General features: G+C 48.4%; 1 protein-coding gene and 1 long non-coding RNA gene across 51 annotated transcripts in view; one reads left to right on the top strand and one right to left on the bottom strand.

Annotated features, from left to right (window-relative positions):
- The window catches only part of ecpas (Ecm29 proteasome adaptor and scaffold), a 90,894-nt gene extending 73,653 nt beyond the window's left edge, over window positions 1–17,241 (bottom strand). For all 50 annotated transcript variants that reach the window (XM_052508199.1, XM_052508202.1, XM_052508214.1 and 47 more), the window contains exons 1-10: window positions 17,104–17,241; window positions 15,026–15,156; window positions 12,463–12,579; window positions 10,821–10,939; window positions 8,362–8,520; window positions 5,137–5,305; window positions 4,546–4,685; window positions 3,678–3,756; window positions 3,306–3,425; window positions 2,200–2,285 (exon numbers count right to left, since the gene is read on the bottom strand). In XM_052508199.1, the coding sequence (XP_052364159.1) occupies window positions 2,200–2,285; window positions 3,306–3,425; window positions 3,678–3,756; window positions 4,546–4,685; window positions 5,137–5,305; window positions 8,362–8,520; window positions 10,821–10,939; window positions 12,463–12,579; window positions 15,026–15,156; window positions 17,104–17,131 (1,148 nt within the window). In that variant the 5' untranslated portion in view covers window positions 17,132–17,241. The remainder of the gene's footprint in view (window positions 1–2,199; window positions 2,286–3,305; window positions 3,426–3,677; window positions 3,757–4,545; window positions 4,686–5,136; window positions 5,306–8,361; window positions 8,521–10,820; window positions 10,940–12,462; window positions 12,580–15,025; window positions 15,157–17,103) is intronic.
- Window positions 8,547–9,881, top strand: LOC127923945 (uncharacterized). The gene is made up of 4 exons (XR_008116284.1): window positions 8,547–8,610; window positions 9,145–9,212; window positions 9,369–9,436; window positions 9,821–9,881. It is a non-coding gene; the product is annotated as an uncharacterized LOC127923945 (long non-coding RNA).
- Window positions 17,242–17,665: the final 424 nt, after the last annotated feature.

Raw genomic sequence — 17,665 nt, 5'->3', positions numbered from 1 at the left:
CTGTTCCCATTTCATGTGTCTGAATGGACAAACTGTTCCCATTTCATGTGTCTGAATGGACAAACTGTTCCCATTTCATGTGTCTGAATGGACAAACTGTTCCCATTTCATGTGTCTGAATGGACAAACTGTTCCCATTTCATGTGTCTGAATGGACAAACTGTTCCCATTTCATGTGTCTGAATGGACAAACTGTTCCCATTTCATGTGTCTGAATGGACAAACTGTTCCCATTTCATGTGTCTGAATGGACAAACTGTTCCCATTTCATGTGTCTGAATGGACAAACTGTTCCCATTTCATGTGTCTGAATGGACAAACTGTTCCCATTTCATGTCTGAATGGACAAACTGTTCCCATTTCATGTGTCTGAATGGACAAACTGTTCTGAATGGACCATTTCATGTGTCTGAATGGACAAACTGTTCCCATTTCATGTGTCTGAATGGACAAACTGTTCCCATTTCATGTGTCTGAATGGACAAACTGTTCCCATTTCATGTGTCTGAATGGACAAACTGCCAGTATGTGGTGAATAAAACCAGTATCGGTCCATGTCAGAACTGCACAAACCTCATTGCTACAGAACTGGTTTTAATGGGTTAATGTTGCACAGGCTTACATTGTTTAAGTCAATAAAAAACTGATCTAGGGCCAGCTCTTAATGGCCATCTCTCTCTCTGTGTAACAGTGAACTGAGAAGACAAACTGATCTAGGGCCAGCTCTTAATGGCCATCTCTCTCTCTGTGTAACAGTGAACTGAGAAGACAAACTGATCTCGGGCCAGCTCTGTCTGTGTAACAGTGAACTGAGAAGACAAACTGATCTCGGGCCAGCTCTTAATGGCCATCTCTCTCTCTGTGTAACAGTGAACTGAGAAGACAAACTGATCTCGGGCCAGCTCTTAATGGCCATCTCTGTCTCTGTGTAACAGTGAACTGAGAAGACAAACTGATCTCGGGCCAGCTCTTAATGGCCATCTCTCTCTCTGTGTAACGGTGAACTGAGAAGACAAACTGATCTTGGGCCAGCTCTTAATGGCCATCTCTCTCTCTGTGTAACAGTGAACTGAGAAGACAAACTGATCTTGGGCCAGCTCTTAATGGCCATCTCTCTCTCTGTGTAACAGTGAACTGAGAAGACAAACTGATCTCGGGCCAGCTCTGAAGGGTCTGGATGAAACTGAACTGAGAAGACCAGTAACCGTCTCTATAAGGAAGGGTTGGATGAAACTGACTTGGGACCTGTAACCAACCGTCTCTATAAGGAAGGGTTGGATGAAACTGACCTGGGACCAGTAACCGTCTCTATAAGGAAGGGTTGGATGAAACTGACCTGGGACCAGTAACCGTCTCTATAAGGAAGGGTTGGATGAAACTGACTTGGGACCAGTAACAGTCTCTATAAGGAAGGGTTGGATGAAACTGACCTGGGACCAGTAACCGTCTCTATAAGGAAGGGTTGGATGAAACTGACTTGGGACCTGTAACCGTCTCTATAAGGAAGGGTTGGATGAAACTGACTTGGGACCAGTAACCGTCTCTATAAGGAAGGGTTGGATGAAACTGACCTGGGACCAGTAACCGTCTCTATAAGGAAGGGTTGGATGAAACTGACTTGGGACCAGTAACCGTCTCTATAAGGAAGGGTTGGATGAAACTGACTTGGGACCAGTAACCGTCTCTATAAGGAAGGGTTGGATGAAACTGACTTGGGACCAGTAACCGTCTCTATAAGGAAGGGTTGGATGAAACTGACCTGGGACCAGTAACCGTCTCTATAAGGAAGGGTTGGATGAAACTGACCTGGGACCAGTAACCGTCTCTATAAGGAAGGGTTGGATGAAACTGACTTGGGACCAGTAACCGTCTCTATAAGGAAGGGTTGGATGAAACTGACTTGGGACCAGTAACCGTCTCTATAAGGAAGGGTTGGATGAAACTGACCTGGGACCAGTAACCGTCTCTATAAGGAAGGGTTGGATGAAACTGACTTGGGACCAGTAACCGTCTCTATAAGGAAGGGTTGGATGAAACTGACTTGGGACCAGTAACCGTCTCTATAAGGAAGGGTTGGATGAAACTGACTTGGGACCAGTAACCGTCTCTATAAGGAAGGGTTGGATGAAACTGACCTGGGACCAGTAACCGTCTCTATAAGGAAGGGTTGGATGAAACTGACTTGGGACCAGTACTTACACCTGACAGATGTGGTGAACAAACTGAAGCGTAAGAGAGAGCAGCTTGTTGTTGGTGTTGGCGCCAAACAGACCGTCGTACACCACCTGGAGAGAGGAGGAGGAGGGTTGGAGAGAGACTTGGGAGAGAGAAGAGAGAGGAGAGAGAGGGAGAGAGAGAGGAGAGGGTTGGATGAGAGAGGAGGTCTCTATAAGGAAGGGTTGGATGAAACTGACCTGGGACCAGTAACCGTCTCTATAAGGAGAGAGAGGGAGAGAGAGGAGAGGTTGGAGAGGAGAGAGAGAGAGAGGAGGAAAGAGAGAGAGAGAGAGGGAGAGAGAGAGAGGGAGGAGAGAGAGAGGGAGAGAGAGGAGGAAAGGAGGGAGGAGAAGAGGGAGAGAGAGAGGAAGGAGAGGAGAGAGAGGGAGGAGAGAGAGGAGGAGAGAGAGAGAGAGAGGAGGAGAGAGAGAGGAGGAGAGAGACCTGGGAGAGAGAAGGAGAAAAGAGAGAACCAGAGAGAGAGAGAGAGGAGGAGAGAGAGAGGAGGAGAGGGGAGGAGAGGAGAGAAGAGGAGGAGAGAAGGAGAGAGAGAAGAGAGAGGAGGAGAGAGGGGAGTAGAGGAGAGAAGAGGAGGAGAGAAGGAGAGAGAGAAGAGAGAGGAGGAGAGAGGGGAGTAGAGGAGAGAAGAGAAGAAGAGAGAGAAGAGAGAGGGGAGGAAAGAGAGAGGAGAGAGAGAAGGGAGTAGAGGAGAGAAGAGAAGAAGAGAGAGAAGAGAGAGGGGAGGAAAGAGAGAGGAGAGAGAGAGAGAGAGAGAGAGAGAGAGAGGGGAGTAGAGGAGAGAAGAGAAGAAGAGAGAGAAGAGAGAGGGGAGGAAAGAGAGAGGAGAGAGAGAAGAGAGAGGAGGAGAGAGGGGAGTAGAGGAGAGAAGAGGGGGAGGAGAGGAGAGAGAGAGGAGGAGAGAAGAAGAGAGAGAGAAGAGAGAGGAGGAGAGAGGGGAGGAAGAGAGGAGAGGAGAGGAGGAGGTGAGGAGGAGAGAAACAGGAAATAGACAGGTGATGAAGGTTTCTTTGAGAGAAAGACAGCGGAAGGACATTCAAAAGATTTGCACACACACACTACAGCAGTACCTGTATGTTAGCCGGGAAGCACTCAGCCGCGAGGCGTGAGCGTAAGAGATGTGGTAGGATCTTCATCTTGACTCTGGTGCTGACCGGCTCATGTTTCAGCTCCCTCTTCAGACTGGCCCCCTGTGACATTACATCACATAACAGGACATGACATCACATAACAGGACATGAGTTGGACCAACAGTTTGACACAGTGTGATACTGTTCACACACACACACACAACCAATCAAGATGATGTGGCGACCGTGCCGGACAGATCTCTGCCTCCGGCCTCAGCAATGCCACTTCCTGTCAGGAAGCCATTTGAAGTGGTTCCAATTCAAGACCAAGTTTGAATGAGTTCAGAAGGTTGGAGGTGAATCTTTCCACACCTTAGTTTTGAGGGGGATGTCTCCCAGGTAGACCTTGTACATCCTGTTGACGATCAGGGGGTTGTTCCAGTCGATGATACTGCAAGACAAACCCAACAACACATGACATCATATCACAAATCAACGAACTCCCCGGGGGAACCCAGAACGAACTCCCCGGGGCAAACCCAGAACGAGCTCCCCGGGGGAAACCCAGAACGGACAGAACTCCCGGGGAACCCAGAACGAGCTCCTGGGGAACCCAGAAATGAGGTGCCCCTTACTGCAACCCAGAACGAGAAGGTTAGGGGAACCCAGATCTTTCCCAGCTCCCCTTGAGCTCACCCAGAACGAGCTCCCCGGGGCAACCCAGAACGAGCTCCCCGGGGGAACCCAGAACCAGCTCCCCGGGGGAACCCAGAACCAGCTCCCCGGGGGAACCCAGAACCAGCTCCCCGGGGGAACCCAGAACCAGCTCCCCGGGGGAACCCAGAACCAGCTCCCCGGGGGAACCCAGAACCAGCTCCCCGGGGGAACCCAGAACCAGCTCCCCGGGGGAACCCAGAACCAGCTCCCCGGGGGAACCCAGAACGAGCTCCCCGGGGGAACCCAGAACGAGCTCCCCGGGGCAACCCAGAACGAGCTTCCCGGGGCAACCCAGAACGAGCTTCCCGGGGCAACCCAGAACGAGCTTCCCGGGGCAACCCAGAACGAGCTTCCCGGGGCAACCCAGAACGAGCTTCCCGGGGCAACCCAGAACGAGCTTCCCGGGGCAACCCAGAACGAACTTCCCGGGGCAACCCAGAACGAACTCCTGTAGCATGTTGTAAATGAGGTGCACCCTTACTGCACCATCCCATAATAGTAGAATAGTCCCATAGATACCCACCTCTGCTTGCTCTTGAGCTCCAGGTCCGCGGCCGTGGCAACGCCGTGTCTTGTGTCGCTAGAGGCAACCACCAGGTGTATGACCGTCTCCACCTCCGGTACCTGTTCTGCCTCGATGAACTTCACTATGCCGAGTTTACACTGGGAGAGACGTAGTCATTACCTCACAACCACAGTACAACAACCACACAACCATACGTCCCAGCAACCACACGTCCCAGCAACCACACAACCCAATCACCTGTTCAGGGGCAGAACGACAGATTTGTACCTTGTCAGCTCTGGGATTTGATCTAGCAACCTTCCGGTTACTGGCCTCTACACTCTAACTACTAGGCCACCACTACACTCTAACCACTAGGCCACCTCTACACTCTAACCACTAGGCCACCACTACACTCTAACCACTAGGCCACCACTACACTCTAACCACTAGGCCACCACTACACTCTAACCACTAGGCCACCACTACACTCTAACCACTAGGCCACCACTACACTCTAACCACTAGGCCACCACTACACTCTAACCACTAGGCTACCCTGCCGCCCCAAGCTCTAAGGTCAAAGGTTCAAAGTTCAGAGGTCAGTACCTGTTCCAGCTGCTCTGGGCTCCACTGGGCCTCTCCGATGACCCTCTTGGCAGCGTAGACGCTCATCCCTGGAGGCGGCTGGGGGAGGCCCGGTCCGGCCGCCGCTGCCCCAGAGCTACCCTGAGGGGACGAGGGAGCTGGGCGAGTGGGAGGCTCGTTCAGGACAAACCTGGAGGCCAGAGGAGAGAGAGGGAGGAGGAGAGGGAGGGAGGGGGAGAGAGAGTGTAGAGAGAGAGGGAGAGAGAGTGTAGAGAGGGAGGGGGAAAGAGGGGGAGAGGAGAGGGAGGGGAGAGAGTGTAGAGAGAGAGGAGAGGGAGGGGAGAGAGTGTAGAGAGAGAGGGAGGGAGAGGGAGGTCAACTACAAGGTACATTGTTTAGGGACTGTAATAATTAATTCAAGTCTTTGGAAAAACAATTACTTGAGTGAGCATGTTGTTTGCAAGTTTTATAGTATGTTAGACCGTTTTAACAATAACCGATAACATACCTAAACACTCAAAATGTCCAGCCCCATAGGCGACCTCCCAAATGGCACCCTATTCCCTATATAGTGAACTACTAGTGACCAGAGCCCTATTCCCTATATAGTGAACTACTAGTGACCAGGGCCCTATTCCCTATATAGTGCACTACTTTAGACCAGAGCCCTATTCCCTATATAGTGAACTACTAGTGACCAGAGCCCTATTCCCTATATAATGAACTACACTAGTGACCAGAGCCCTTTTCCCTATATAGTGAACTACTAGTGACCAGAGCCCTATTCCCTATATAGTGAACTACTAGTGACCAGAGCCCTATTCCCTATATAATGAACTACTAGTGACCAGAGCCCTTTTCCCTATATAGTGAACTACTAGTGACCAGAGCCCTATTCCCTATATAGTGAACTACTAGTGACCAGAGCCCTTTTCCCTATATAGTGAACTACTAGTGCCCAGAGCCCTATATAGTGAACTACTAGTGACCAGAGCCCTATTCCCTATATAGTGAACTACTATTGACCAGAGCCCTATTCCCTATATAGTGAACTAGTAGTGACCAGAGCCCTTTTCCCTATATAGTGAACTACTAGTGCCCAGAGCCCTATATAGTGAACTACTAGTGACCAGAGCCCTATATAGTGAACTACTAGTGACCAGAGCCCTATTCCCTATATAGTGAACTACTAGTGCCCAGAGCCCTATATAGTGTACTACTAGTGACCAGAGCCCTATTCCCTACATAGTGAACTACTAGTGACCAGAGCCCTTTTCCCTATATAGTGAACTACTAATGACCAGAGCCCTATTCCCTATATAGTGAACTACTAGTGACCAGAGGCCTATTCCCTATATAGTGAACTACTAGTGACCAGAGCCCTATATAGTGAACTACTAGTGATCAGAGCCCTATTCCCTATATAGTGAACTACTAGTGATCAGAGCCCTATTCCCTATATAGTGAACTAGTAGTGACCAGAGCCCTTTTCCCTATATAGTGAACTACTAGTGCCCAGAGCCCTATATAGTGAACTACTAGTGACCAGAGCCCTATATAGTGAACTACTAGTGACCAGAGCCCTATTCCCTATATAGTGAACTACTAGTGCCCAGAGCCCTATATAGTGTACTACTAGTGACCAGAGCCCTATTCCCTACATAGTGAACTACTAGTGACCAGAGCCCTTTTCCCTATATAGTGAACTACTAGTGACCAGAGGCCTATTCCCTATATAGTGAACTACTAGTGACCAGAGCCCTATATAGTGAACTACTAGTGATCAGAGCCCTATTCCCTACATAGTGAACTACTAGTGACCAGAGCCCTGTTCTCTATATAGTGAACTACTAATGACCAGAGCCCTATTCCCTATATAGTGAACTACTAGTGACCAGAGGCCTATTCCTATATAGTGAACTACTAGTGACCAGAGCCCTATATAGTGAACTACTAGTGCCCAGAGCCCTATTCCCTATATAGTGAACTACTAGTGCCCAGAGCCCTATATAGTGAACTACTAGTGCCCAGAGCCCTACTAGTGAACTACCCTAGTGCCCAGGGCCCTACATAGTGAACTACTAGTGACCAGAGCCCTATATAGTGAACTACTAGTGCCCAGGGCCCTACATAGTGAACTACTAGTGCCCAGAGCCCTACATAGTGAACTACTAGTGCCCAGAGCCCTATATAGTGAACTACTAGTGACCAGGGCCCTATATAGTGAACTACTAGTGACCAGAGCCCTACATAGTGAACTACTAGTGACCAGGACCCTATATAGTGAACTACTAGTGACCAGAGCCCTATATAGTGAACTACTAGTGACCAGGGCCCTATATAGTGAACTACTAGTGCCCAGAGCCCTACATAGTGAACTACTAGTGACCAGGAGCCCTATATAGTGAACTACTAGTGCCCAGAGCCCTACATAGTGAACTACTAGTGACCAGGGCCCTATATAGTGAACTACTAGTGACCAGAGCCCTATATAGTGAACTACTAGTGACCAGAGCCCTACATAGTGAACTACTAGTGCCCAGAGCCCTACATAGTGAACTACTAGTGCCCAGAGCCCTATATAGTGAACTACTAGTGCCCAGAGCCCTATATAGTGAACTACTAGTGCCCAGAGCCCTATATAGTGAACTACTAGTGCCCAGAGCCCTATATAGTGAACTACTAGTGCCCAGAGCCCTATATAGTGAACTACTAGTGACCAGAGCCCTATATAGTGAACTACTAGTGACCAGAGCCCTACATAGTGAACTACTAGTGACCAGGACCCTATATAGTGAACTACTAGTGACCAGAGCCCTATATAGTGAACTACTAGTGACCAGGGCCCTACATAGTGAACTACTAGTGCCCAGGGCCCTAGTGAACTACTAGTGAGGCCCTACTAGTGAACTACTAGTGCCCAGAGCCCTACATAGTGAACTACTAGTGCCCAGAGCCCTACATAGTGAACTACTAGTGCTACTAGTGCAGAGCCCTACATAGTGAACTATAGTGAACTACTAGTGCCCAGAGCCCTACATAGTGAACTACTAGTGCCCAGAGCCCTACATAGTGAACTACTAGTGCCCAGGGCCCTACATAGTGAACTACTAGTGCCCAGAGCCCTACATAGTGAACTACTAGTGCCCAGAGCCCTACATAGTGAACTACTAGTGACCAGGGCCCTACATAGTGAACTACTAGTGACCAGGGCCCTTGGAGAGGCAGTGTAATCTCCCCACTGACCCGTAGGGCATCAGCAGTACGTCCAACATGAACTCCAGCAGTAACTGAACCGTCTTGGGTTTCTCCATCAGGATGAAGGGAGAGGCCATCTTGGAAGTGTTGGAAGAGTCCTTTGGGTACTTCATGTGATACAAGGACGGGATCAGGAGATGCATCAAGCTGGAGGGAGAGGGGACAGGAAGTCAGTGTGTCTCTCCCTCCTTACCCATCCTGTTGGGGCTCAGGCTTGCCCTCCAGAGCAGTCAGCAGGTGTGTGTGTGTATCTCTCTCCTTACCCATCCTGTTGGGGCTCAGGCTTGCCCTCCAGAGCAGTCAGCAGGTGTGTGTGTGTGTGTGTGTGTGTATCTCCCTCCTTACCCATCCTGTTGGGGCTCAGGCTTGCCCTCCAGAGCAGTTATCAGGTGTGTGTGTGTGTGTCTCCTCCTTACCCATCCTGTTGGGGCTCAGGCTTGCCCTCCAGAGCAGTTATCAGGTGTGTGTGTGTGTGTGTGTATCTCTCTCCTTACCCATCCTGTTGGGGCTCAGGCTTGCCCTCCAGAGCAGTTATCAGGTGTGTGTGTGTGTCTCCTCCTTACCTATCCTGTTGGGGCTCAGGCTTGCCCTCCAGAGCAGTCAGCAGGTGTGTGTGTGTGTGTGTGTGTGTGTCTCTCTCCTTACCCATCCTGTTGGGGCTCAGGCTTGCCCTCCAGAGCAGTTATCAGGTGTGTGTGTGTGTGTGTGTGTGTGTCTCTCTCCTTACCTATCCTGTTGGGGCTCAGGCTTGCCCTCCATAGCAGTTATCAGGTGTGTGTGTGTCTCTCTCCTTACCTATCCTGTTGGGGCTCAGGCTTGCCCTCCATAGCAGTTATCAGGTGTGTGTGTGTGTGTGTATCTCTCTCCTTACCCATCCTGTTGGGGCTCAGGCTTGCCCTCCATAGCAGTTATCAGGTGTGTGTGTGTGTGTGTGTGTATCTCTCTCCTTACCTATCCTGTTGGGGCTCAGGCTTGCCCTCCATAGCAGTTATCAGGTGTGTGTGTGTCTCTCTCCTTACCTATCCTGTTGGGGCTCAGGCTTGCCCTCCATAGCAGTTATCAGGTGTGTGTGTGTGTGAGTATCTCTCTCCTTACCTATCCTGTTGGGGCTCAGGCTTGCCCTCCATAGCAGTTATCAGGTGTGTGTGTGTGTGTGTGTGTGTGTCTCTCTCCTCACCTATCCTGTTGGGGCTCAGGCTTGCCCTCCATAGCAGTTATCAGGTGTGTGTGTGTCTCTCTCTCCTTACCCATCCTGTTGGGGCTCAGGCTTGCCCTCCAGAGCAGTTATCAGGTGTGTGTGTGTGTGTGTATCTCCCTCCTTACCCATCCTGTTGGGGCTCAGGCTTGCCCTCCATAGCAGTTATCAGGTGTGTGTGTGTGTGTGTGAGTATCTCTCTCCTTACCTATCCTGTTGGGGCTCAGGCTTGCCCTCCATAGCAGTTATCAGGTGTGTGTGTGTCTCTCTCCTTACCTATCCTGTTGGGGCTCAGGCTTGCCCTCCATAGCAGTTATCAGGTGTGTGTGTGTATCTCCCTCCTTACCTATCCTGTTGGGGCTCAGGCTTGCCCTCCATAGCAGTTATCAGGTGTGTGTGTGTGTCTCTCTCCTTACCTATCCTGTTGGGGCTCAGGCTTGCCCTCCATAGCAGTTATCAGGTGTGTGTGTGTGTGAGTATCTCTCTCCTTACCTATCCTGTTGGGGCTCAGGCTTGCCCTCCATAGCAGTTATCAGGTGTGTGTGTGTGTGTTCATCTCCCTCCTTACCTATCCTGTTGGGGCTCAGGCTTGCCCTCCATAGCAGTCAGCAGGTGTGTGTGTGTTCATCTCCCTCCTTACCTATCCTGTTGGGGCTCAGGCTTGCCCTCCATAGCAGTTATCATGTGTGTGTGTGTCTCTCTCCTTACCTATCCTGTTGGGGCTCAGGCTTGCCCTCCATAGCAGTTATCAGGTGTGTGTGTGTGTGTGTGTGTATCTCCCTCCTTACCTATCCTGTTGGGGCTCAGGCTTGCCCTCCATAGCAGTTATCAGGTGTGTGTGTGTGTGTGTCTCTCTCTCCTCACCTATCCTGTTGGGGCTCAGGCTTGCCCTCCATAGCAGTTATCAGGTGTGTGTGTGTGTGTGTCTCTCTCCTCACCTATCCTGTTGGGGCTCAGGCTTGCCCTCCATAGCAGTTATCAGGTGTGTGTGTGTGTGTGTGTGTATCTCCCTCCTTACCTATCCTGTTGGGGCTCAGGCTTGCCCTCCATAGCAGTTATCAGGTGTGTGTGTGTGTGTGTCTCTCTCCTTACCTATCCTGTTGGGGCTCAGGCTTGCCCTCCATAGCAGTTATCAGGTGTGTGTGTGTGTGTGTGTGTATCTCCCTCCTTACCTATCCTGTTGGGGCTCAGGCTTGCCCTCCATAGCAGTTATCAGGTGTGTGTGTGTGTGTGTGTGTATCTCCCTCCTTACCTATCCTGTTGGGGCTCAGGCTTGCCCTCCATAGCAGTCAGCAGAGTAGGTGCCAGCTCACACCGTTTCTCCACCTCCAGTCGAGGGTAACCCATCTTGATGTAAATGATGGTGAAATTCTGCAGAGAGAATCCACCGTTCTGGATTAAAAATCTCACAATGTCAGGGGGAGTAAAGAACATGGTAAACAGAGACATAGATTATATATACACAGAGAGAATCCACTAACCCTAACCCTAACACTAACCCACACACAGAGTTTGAACACAGGCCTACTCAGTTTGAGAGATGCTATATTGACACGATAATCACAGGATGAATACCCCAAACAGCCCTCTCTCTCTATTCCCTACATAGATAATAACAGGAAGTATCCCAAACAGCCCTCTCTCTATTCCCTACATAGATAATAACAGGAAGTATCCCAAACAGCCCTCTCTCTCTATTCCCTACATAGATAATAACAGGAAGTATCCCAAACAGCCCTCTCTCTCTATTCCCTACATAGATAATAACAGGAAGTATCCCAAACAGCCCTCTCTCTCTATTCCCTACATAGATAATAACAGGAAGTATCCCAAACAGCCCTCTCTCTATTCCCTACATAGATAATAACAGGAAGTATCCCAAACAGCCCTCTCTCTATTCCCTACATAGATAATAACAGGAAGTATCCCAAACAGCCCTCTCTCTATTCCCTACATAGATAATAACAGGAAGTATCCCAAACAGCCCTCTCTCTATTCCCTACATAGATAATAACAGGAAGTATCCCAAACAGCTCTCTCTCTATTCCCTACATAGATAATAACAGGAAGTATCCCAATACAGGAAGTATCCCTCAGCCCTCTCTATTCCCTACATAGATAATAACAGGAAGTATCCCAAACAGCCCTCTCTCTCTATTCCCTACATAGATAATAACAGGAAGTATCCCAAACAGCCCTCTCTCTCTATTCCCTACATAGATAATAACAGGAAGTATCCCAAACAGCCCTCTCTCTATTCCCTACATAGATAATAACAGGAAGTATCCCAAACAGCCCTCTCTCTCTATTCCCTACATAGATAATAACAGGAAGTATCCCAAACAGCCCTCTCTCTATTCCCTACATAGATAATAACAGGAAGTATCCCAAACAGCCCTCTCTCTATTCCCTACATAGATAATAACAGGAAGTATCCCAAACAGCCCTCTCTCGATTCCCTACATAAATAATAACAGGAAGTATCCCAAACAGCCCTCTCTCGATTCCCTACATAGATAACAGGAAGTATCCCAAATAGCCCTCTATTCCCCAAAGAGCAAGCAGTAGCAAGGACAGAAGGCTGCACAGCTTTGGGATGAAGTCTCCCCAAGGTACAGATCTAGGATCAGCTTCTCCTCCCCTAATCCCAACCTTAACCATTAGTAGAGAAAACACGAAACTGACTCAAGATCAGTGTGTAGGAGAAACATTACCCTACACCAAACCAGACCCAGGCTGTCAAAGTAGACCAAGGCCACTTTCAGCAGGCATAGAAATATAACGAATAGAGCCCGTCGTGACTCCTTATTCTACACGTCAGAGAGAGGCATGTTTGTTCTACATCATATATTTCCATCTGAACTCTCCACAACAGGTAGAACGTAGAGCATTACCGTAACAAAGGACGCTGCGGCGGGGTCCTGGTACTGAACCAGGAGGGTCTCTACTGGTAGCTGGATCAACGGTCTGCTCTTTATCCTCTTGTTCAGGTGGACCAGGAGCTCCATCACCTGGTAGAGAGAACGAGAGGTTATAATAGGTTACCAGGAGCTCCATCACCTGGTAGAGAGAACGAGAGGTTATAATTAGTTACCAGGAGCTCCATCACCTGGTAGAGAGAACAAGAGGTTATAATTAGTTACCAGGAGCTCCATCACCTGGTAGAGAGAACAAGAGGTTACAGAGTCAATGTGGAGGCTATATACAGGGGGTACTGGTACAGAGTTAATGTGGAGGCTATATACAGGGGTACCGGTACAGAGTCAATGTGGAGGCTATATACAGGGGGTACTGGTACAGAGTCAATGTGAAGGCTATATACAGGGGTACCGGTACAGAGTCAATGTGGAGGCTATATACAGGGGGTACTGGTACAGAGTTAATGTGGAGGCTATATACAGGGGTACCGGTACAGAGTCAATGTGGAGGCTATATACAGGGGGTACTGGTACAGAGTTAATGTGGAGGCTATATACAGGGGTACCGGTACAGAGTCAATGTGGAGGCTATATACAGGGGGTACCAGTACAGGGTCAAAGTGGAGGCTATATACAGGGGGTACCAGTACAGGGTCAATGTGGAGGCTATATACAGGGGGCACCGGTACAGAGTCAATGTGGAGGCTATATACAGGGGGCACCGGTACAGAGTCAATGTGGAGGCTATATACAGGGGGTACCGGTACAGAGTCAATGTGGAGGCTATATACAGGGGGCACCGGTACAGAGTCAATGTGGGGAGGGGGCACCGGTACAGAGTCAATGTGGAGGGGCACCGGTTAGAATGAATTAGTTCTAATAAGAAGTTACCAGTAGCTCCATCACCTGGTAGAGAATAGATTATGATTCCAGTTGACTGTTAGAAGAGATGGTTTGGCATTAGCATAAAGCTACTGTATATAGTGTACAAGTAGTGTGTGTCAGCAGGTCTACAACTAATCTGTGTGTTTAATATGGAGAACAGCTTCTGTCAACCCCATTACACGTGGTTCTGTGGCTCAGTTGGTAGAGCATGGCGCTTGTAACGCCAGGGTAGTGGGTTCGATTCCCGGGACCACCCATATGTAGAATGTATGCACACATGACTGTAAGTCGCTTTGGATAAAAGCGTCTGCTAAATGCCATATATATTACAGCAGCGTGCACACCATCACCGTATGGAGGGGGAGAATATTACTAGGCTTTACTAGTTGACTGTTACGTGATTGGTATTACTACTACAGTGCTGTGGATGGGCCTTTCCCCAATAACATTGAGCAGCTGTGTCTGTGTGCACTTGTCTTCCACGCACCCAGTCATGGATTTAAAAGCATGGGATTGATGTAAGCATTTGGCCCGGAGGGAGTTTCCAATTCCTCCATTGTAAAATCCAGGTGAGAAAAAGTACAAGTGAACACTTCCTGGATGCATGAACACTTCCTGGAGAAGCAGAACAGTAACACAGCTACGTTCAGGCTACTGGTACTGCAGCTACGTGCAGGCTACTGGTACTGCAGCTACGTGCAGGCTACTGGTACTGCAGCTACGTGCAGGCTACTGGTACTGCAGCTACGTGCAGGCTACTGGTACTGCAGCTACGTGCAGGCTACTGGTACTGCAGCTACGTGCAGGCTACTGGTACTACAGCTACGTGCAGGCTACTGGTACTGCAGCTACGTGCAGGCTACTGGTACTGCAGCTACGTGCAGGCTACTGGTACTGAAGCTACGTGCAGGCTACTGGTACTGCAGCTACGTGCAGGCTACTGGTACTGCAGCTACGTGCAGGCTACTGGTACTGCAGCTACGTGCAGGCTACTGGTACTGCAGCTACGTGCAGGCTACTGGTACTGCAGCTACGTGCAGGCTACTGGTACTGCAGCTACGTGCAGGCTACTGGTACTGCAGCTACGTGCAGGCTACTGGTACTGCAGCTACGTGCAGGCTACTGGTACTGCAGCTACGTGCAGGCTACTGGTACTGCAGCTACGTGCAGGCTACTGGTACTGCAGCTACGTGCAGGCTACTGGTACTACAGCTACGTGCAGGCTACTGGTACTACAGCTACGTGCAGGCTACTGGTACTGCAGCTACGTGCAGGCTACTGGTACTGCAGCTACGTGCAGGCTACTGGTACTGCAGCTACGTGCAGGCTACTGGTACTACAGCTACGTGCAGGCTACTGGTACTGCAGCTACGTGCAGGCTACTGGTACTGCAGCTACGTGCAGGCTACTGGTACTGCAGCTACGTGCAGGCTACTGGTACTGCAGCTACGTGCAGGCTACTGGTACTGCAGCTACGTGCAGGCTACTGGTACTGCAGCTACGTGCAGGCTACTGGTACTGCAGCTACGTGCAGGCTACTGGTACTGCAGCTACGTGCAGGCTACTGGTACTGCAGCTACGTGCAGGCTACTGGTACTGCAGCTACGTGCAGGCTACTGGTACTGCTGGCCTGAAGACACAGACGTGTCCTTACCTTCTTCCTGACTCCCTCCTGGACGCTGGACAGTTTGAGGAGGACCGGAGGCAGGAACTTGGATATAATGTCCTGGAGTTGGTCATCAGTCTCTGCATGGCCCAAACGCAAGAAAACTCGCTCCAGTTGATCTGGAGAATTGAACGGAGGAGAGAGAGAAGGAGAAATTAGAAGTGAGGACGAGAGAAGGAGGATTTGAAAATAAATGATGAGACTAGGCCGTCCCAAATGGCACCCTATTCCCTATATAGTGCACTACTTTAGACCAGGGCCCATAGGACTCTCATCAAAAGTAGTGCACTTTATACTTTTCACCAGGTTCAATAGGGTTCCGGTCAAGAGTAGTGCACTGTATAGGGAGTAGGGTGCCATTTGGGATGCCAGGGTTCAGATGCCAGGACTAGGCTATAAAATCAGGACTGGGCTTGATCTGTGTCCAGGAAACCAGTCCTTACTGTGATATCATCACATTAGACATCCCCTAACTCTCGTGACAGCCTTCGATAACTGGTTTGGTTGGGAGATTCAGCCAACTAAATGTTGAACATGTAGCCTCTCGTCAGTGGAGCTGGTCCCAGGTCTCTATGCACATATAATGCTCCCTGACGGAGACCGGGGTTCACTCCGTGTCCACATTTCAAACTACGTCTTCTACCTCTGTACTCACCTGTAATGCCGCACCTGTCCAATTAAGTTACAGAAAACACACCTGTCTAATTAAGTTACAGAAAACACACCTGTCTAATTAAGTTACAGAAAACACACCTGTCTAATTAAGTTACAGAAAACACACCTGTCTAATTAAGTTACAGAAAACACACCTGTCTAATTAAGTTACAGAAAACACACCTGTCTAATTAAGTTACAGAAAACACACCTGTCTAATTAAGGTACAGAAAACACACCTGTCTAATTAAGGTACAGAAAACACACCTGTCTAATTAAGGTACAGAAAACACACCTGTCTAATTAAGGTACAGAAAACACACCTGTCTAATTAAGGTACAGAAAACACACCTGTCTAATTAAGGTACAGAAAGGTACGGTGTGGATGTCCATTTAGCTGGTCTCGAGTGGCTCAGTTTACTCTGAAGAAGACTGAGAGTCTGCTAAATGACTCAACTGTAAACATTTCAAATGTAGCTGCAACATTCAGACCTAAAGTATAAACAAGGGACTGTTATAATAGCTAACGCACCTTCTATTGTGTATATGTGTGTTATAACTGGGGTGGGTAGGCTGTTCTGAGCTAGATGACAAAGCCTGCATGACATAGCCATTAGTTATGTCAGACAGGGCGTATATGCTTTCTACTTGCATCGGACTGGCAACTAGTTGGCAAGGAATTAATGACATAAATTAGTGGCTTGCTAACTAGCTGGTGATTTGGCTGGTTAGTTAGTCAGTCAGTTAGCTAAATCATCTCAAAATGGTTAGCTAACGTTACCTTGTGAGAGGTGTGTGTTTGCCAACACACTCACTGCATTGAAAATGAAATGTGTCATCTTTCATTCCATGTACGCAACCTGTTACCATCGAGATACCGAACTAGCTGGCTTTCAATGAATTAGCTAGCTACTAGAGCTAATTAGCTAACTTCACACACACAAACAAGGCTTATTTTGTGTGTGACAATAAGACAATTCATATTGTCCCGGACGCCTGGCTACACTGCTAACCAGCAAAAGCTAGCCACTTGGATACGCCAAAAATATCATCGTTTAGTTAAATCGTAGTTACAGATCCAACATGACATCGTTACAAATAGGGAATGAAATAACTGATCCAATGTAAAAATAATAATAAAAAATAAACTATTCCAGTCGCCATCAGATCACGTTGATCTTTTAATACAACACTTTCATTTGGACCATGACTGTGCAGACGGCCTTCTAACGAGCGTTAGCCAGCTACCTCAAAAAAATCAACGTTGTTCATAGTTCATATCACAGGCGTTTTTAGCTCGACAGAGTAAAGTTATGACTGTGTACTAAATGCAATAATACATGTTACCGATACATGAAGTGTCTTACGATGCATTTAATCACTGCAAAAAAAAAAAGCAGTTAGAAACTTACTGAGTTCATCTTGAGCGGCCATGTTCATAGGAAGTCATCGGCGTTGTCACCCCGGGGTGTATTCATTAATCCATGTCGTAGCAAAACGTTTTAACGGTAAAACAGTTTGCAACGAATATTATAGCTTCTTATTGGACGAAGTCATGTAGGTCCCGCCCCCTTTTTGGATCGTTCGCGTCCGTTTGGTTCCTAGTGAACGGTGATAAGATGCCACTCCTCTTTCACTATCTCCTAGTCGGTCGTGCTATAACTGTAATTCGCTTTAACACCTGCTTCACACATAGATAGCAACGATAACAGACATATATAGCGACATTCATATTGTACACACGTAGTCTTATTCATTCTTTACATGTATATAAACTGGGACATTCTGTGTAGACACTGGGACAATAGGAAAACAGGAAGGGAGAAAGTATCAATCGAAATGTGTCTCCCCAAAAAGTGAAAAACCAAGCATTTCTGAATGAACATTTAACAGAAAATATTCCTAGAATTAAATGCTTCATTTTTATATGTTTCTTATTTTATATTCCTATAATTAAATAAATGCTTTATTTTT

This window comes from Oncorhynchus keta, unplaced genomic scaffold, assembly GCF_023373465.1.
Source record: "Oncorhynchus keta strain PuntledgeMale-10-30-2019 unplaced genomic scaffold, Oket_V2 Un_contig_3378_pilon_pilon, whole genome shotgun sequence".
NCBI classification, from domain to species: Eukaryota; Metazoa; Chordata; class Actinopteri; order Salmoniformes; family Salmonidae; genus Oncorhynchus; species Oncorhynchus keta.
This window is presented reverse-complemented; position numbering and strand designations above follow the sequence as displayed.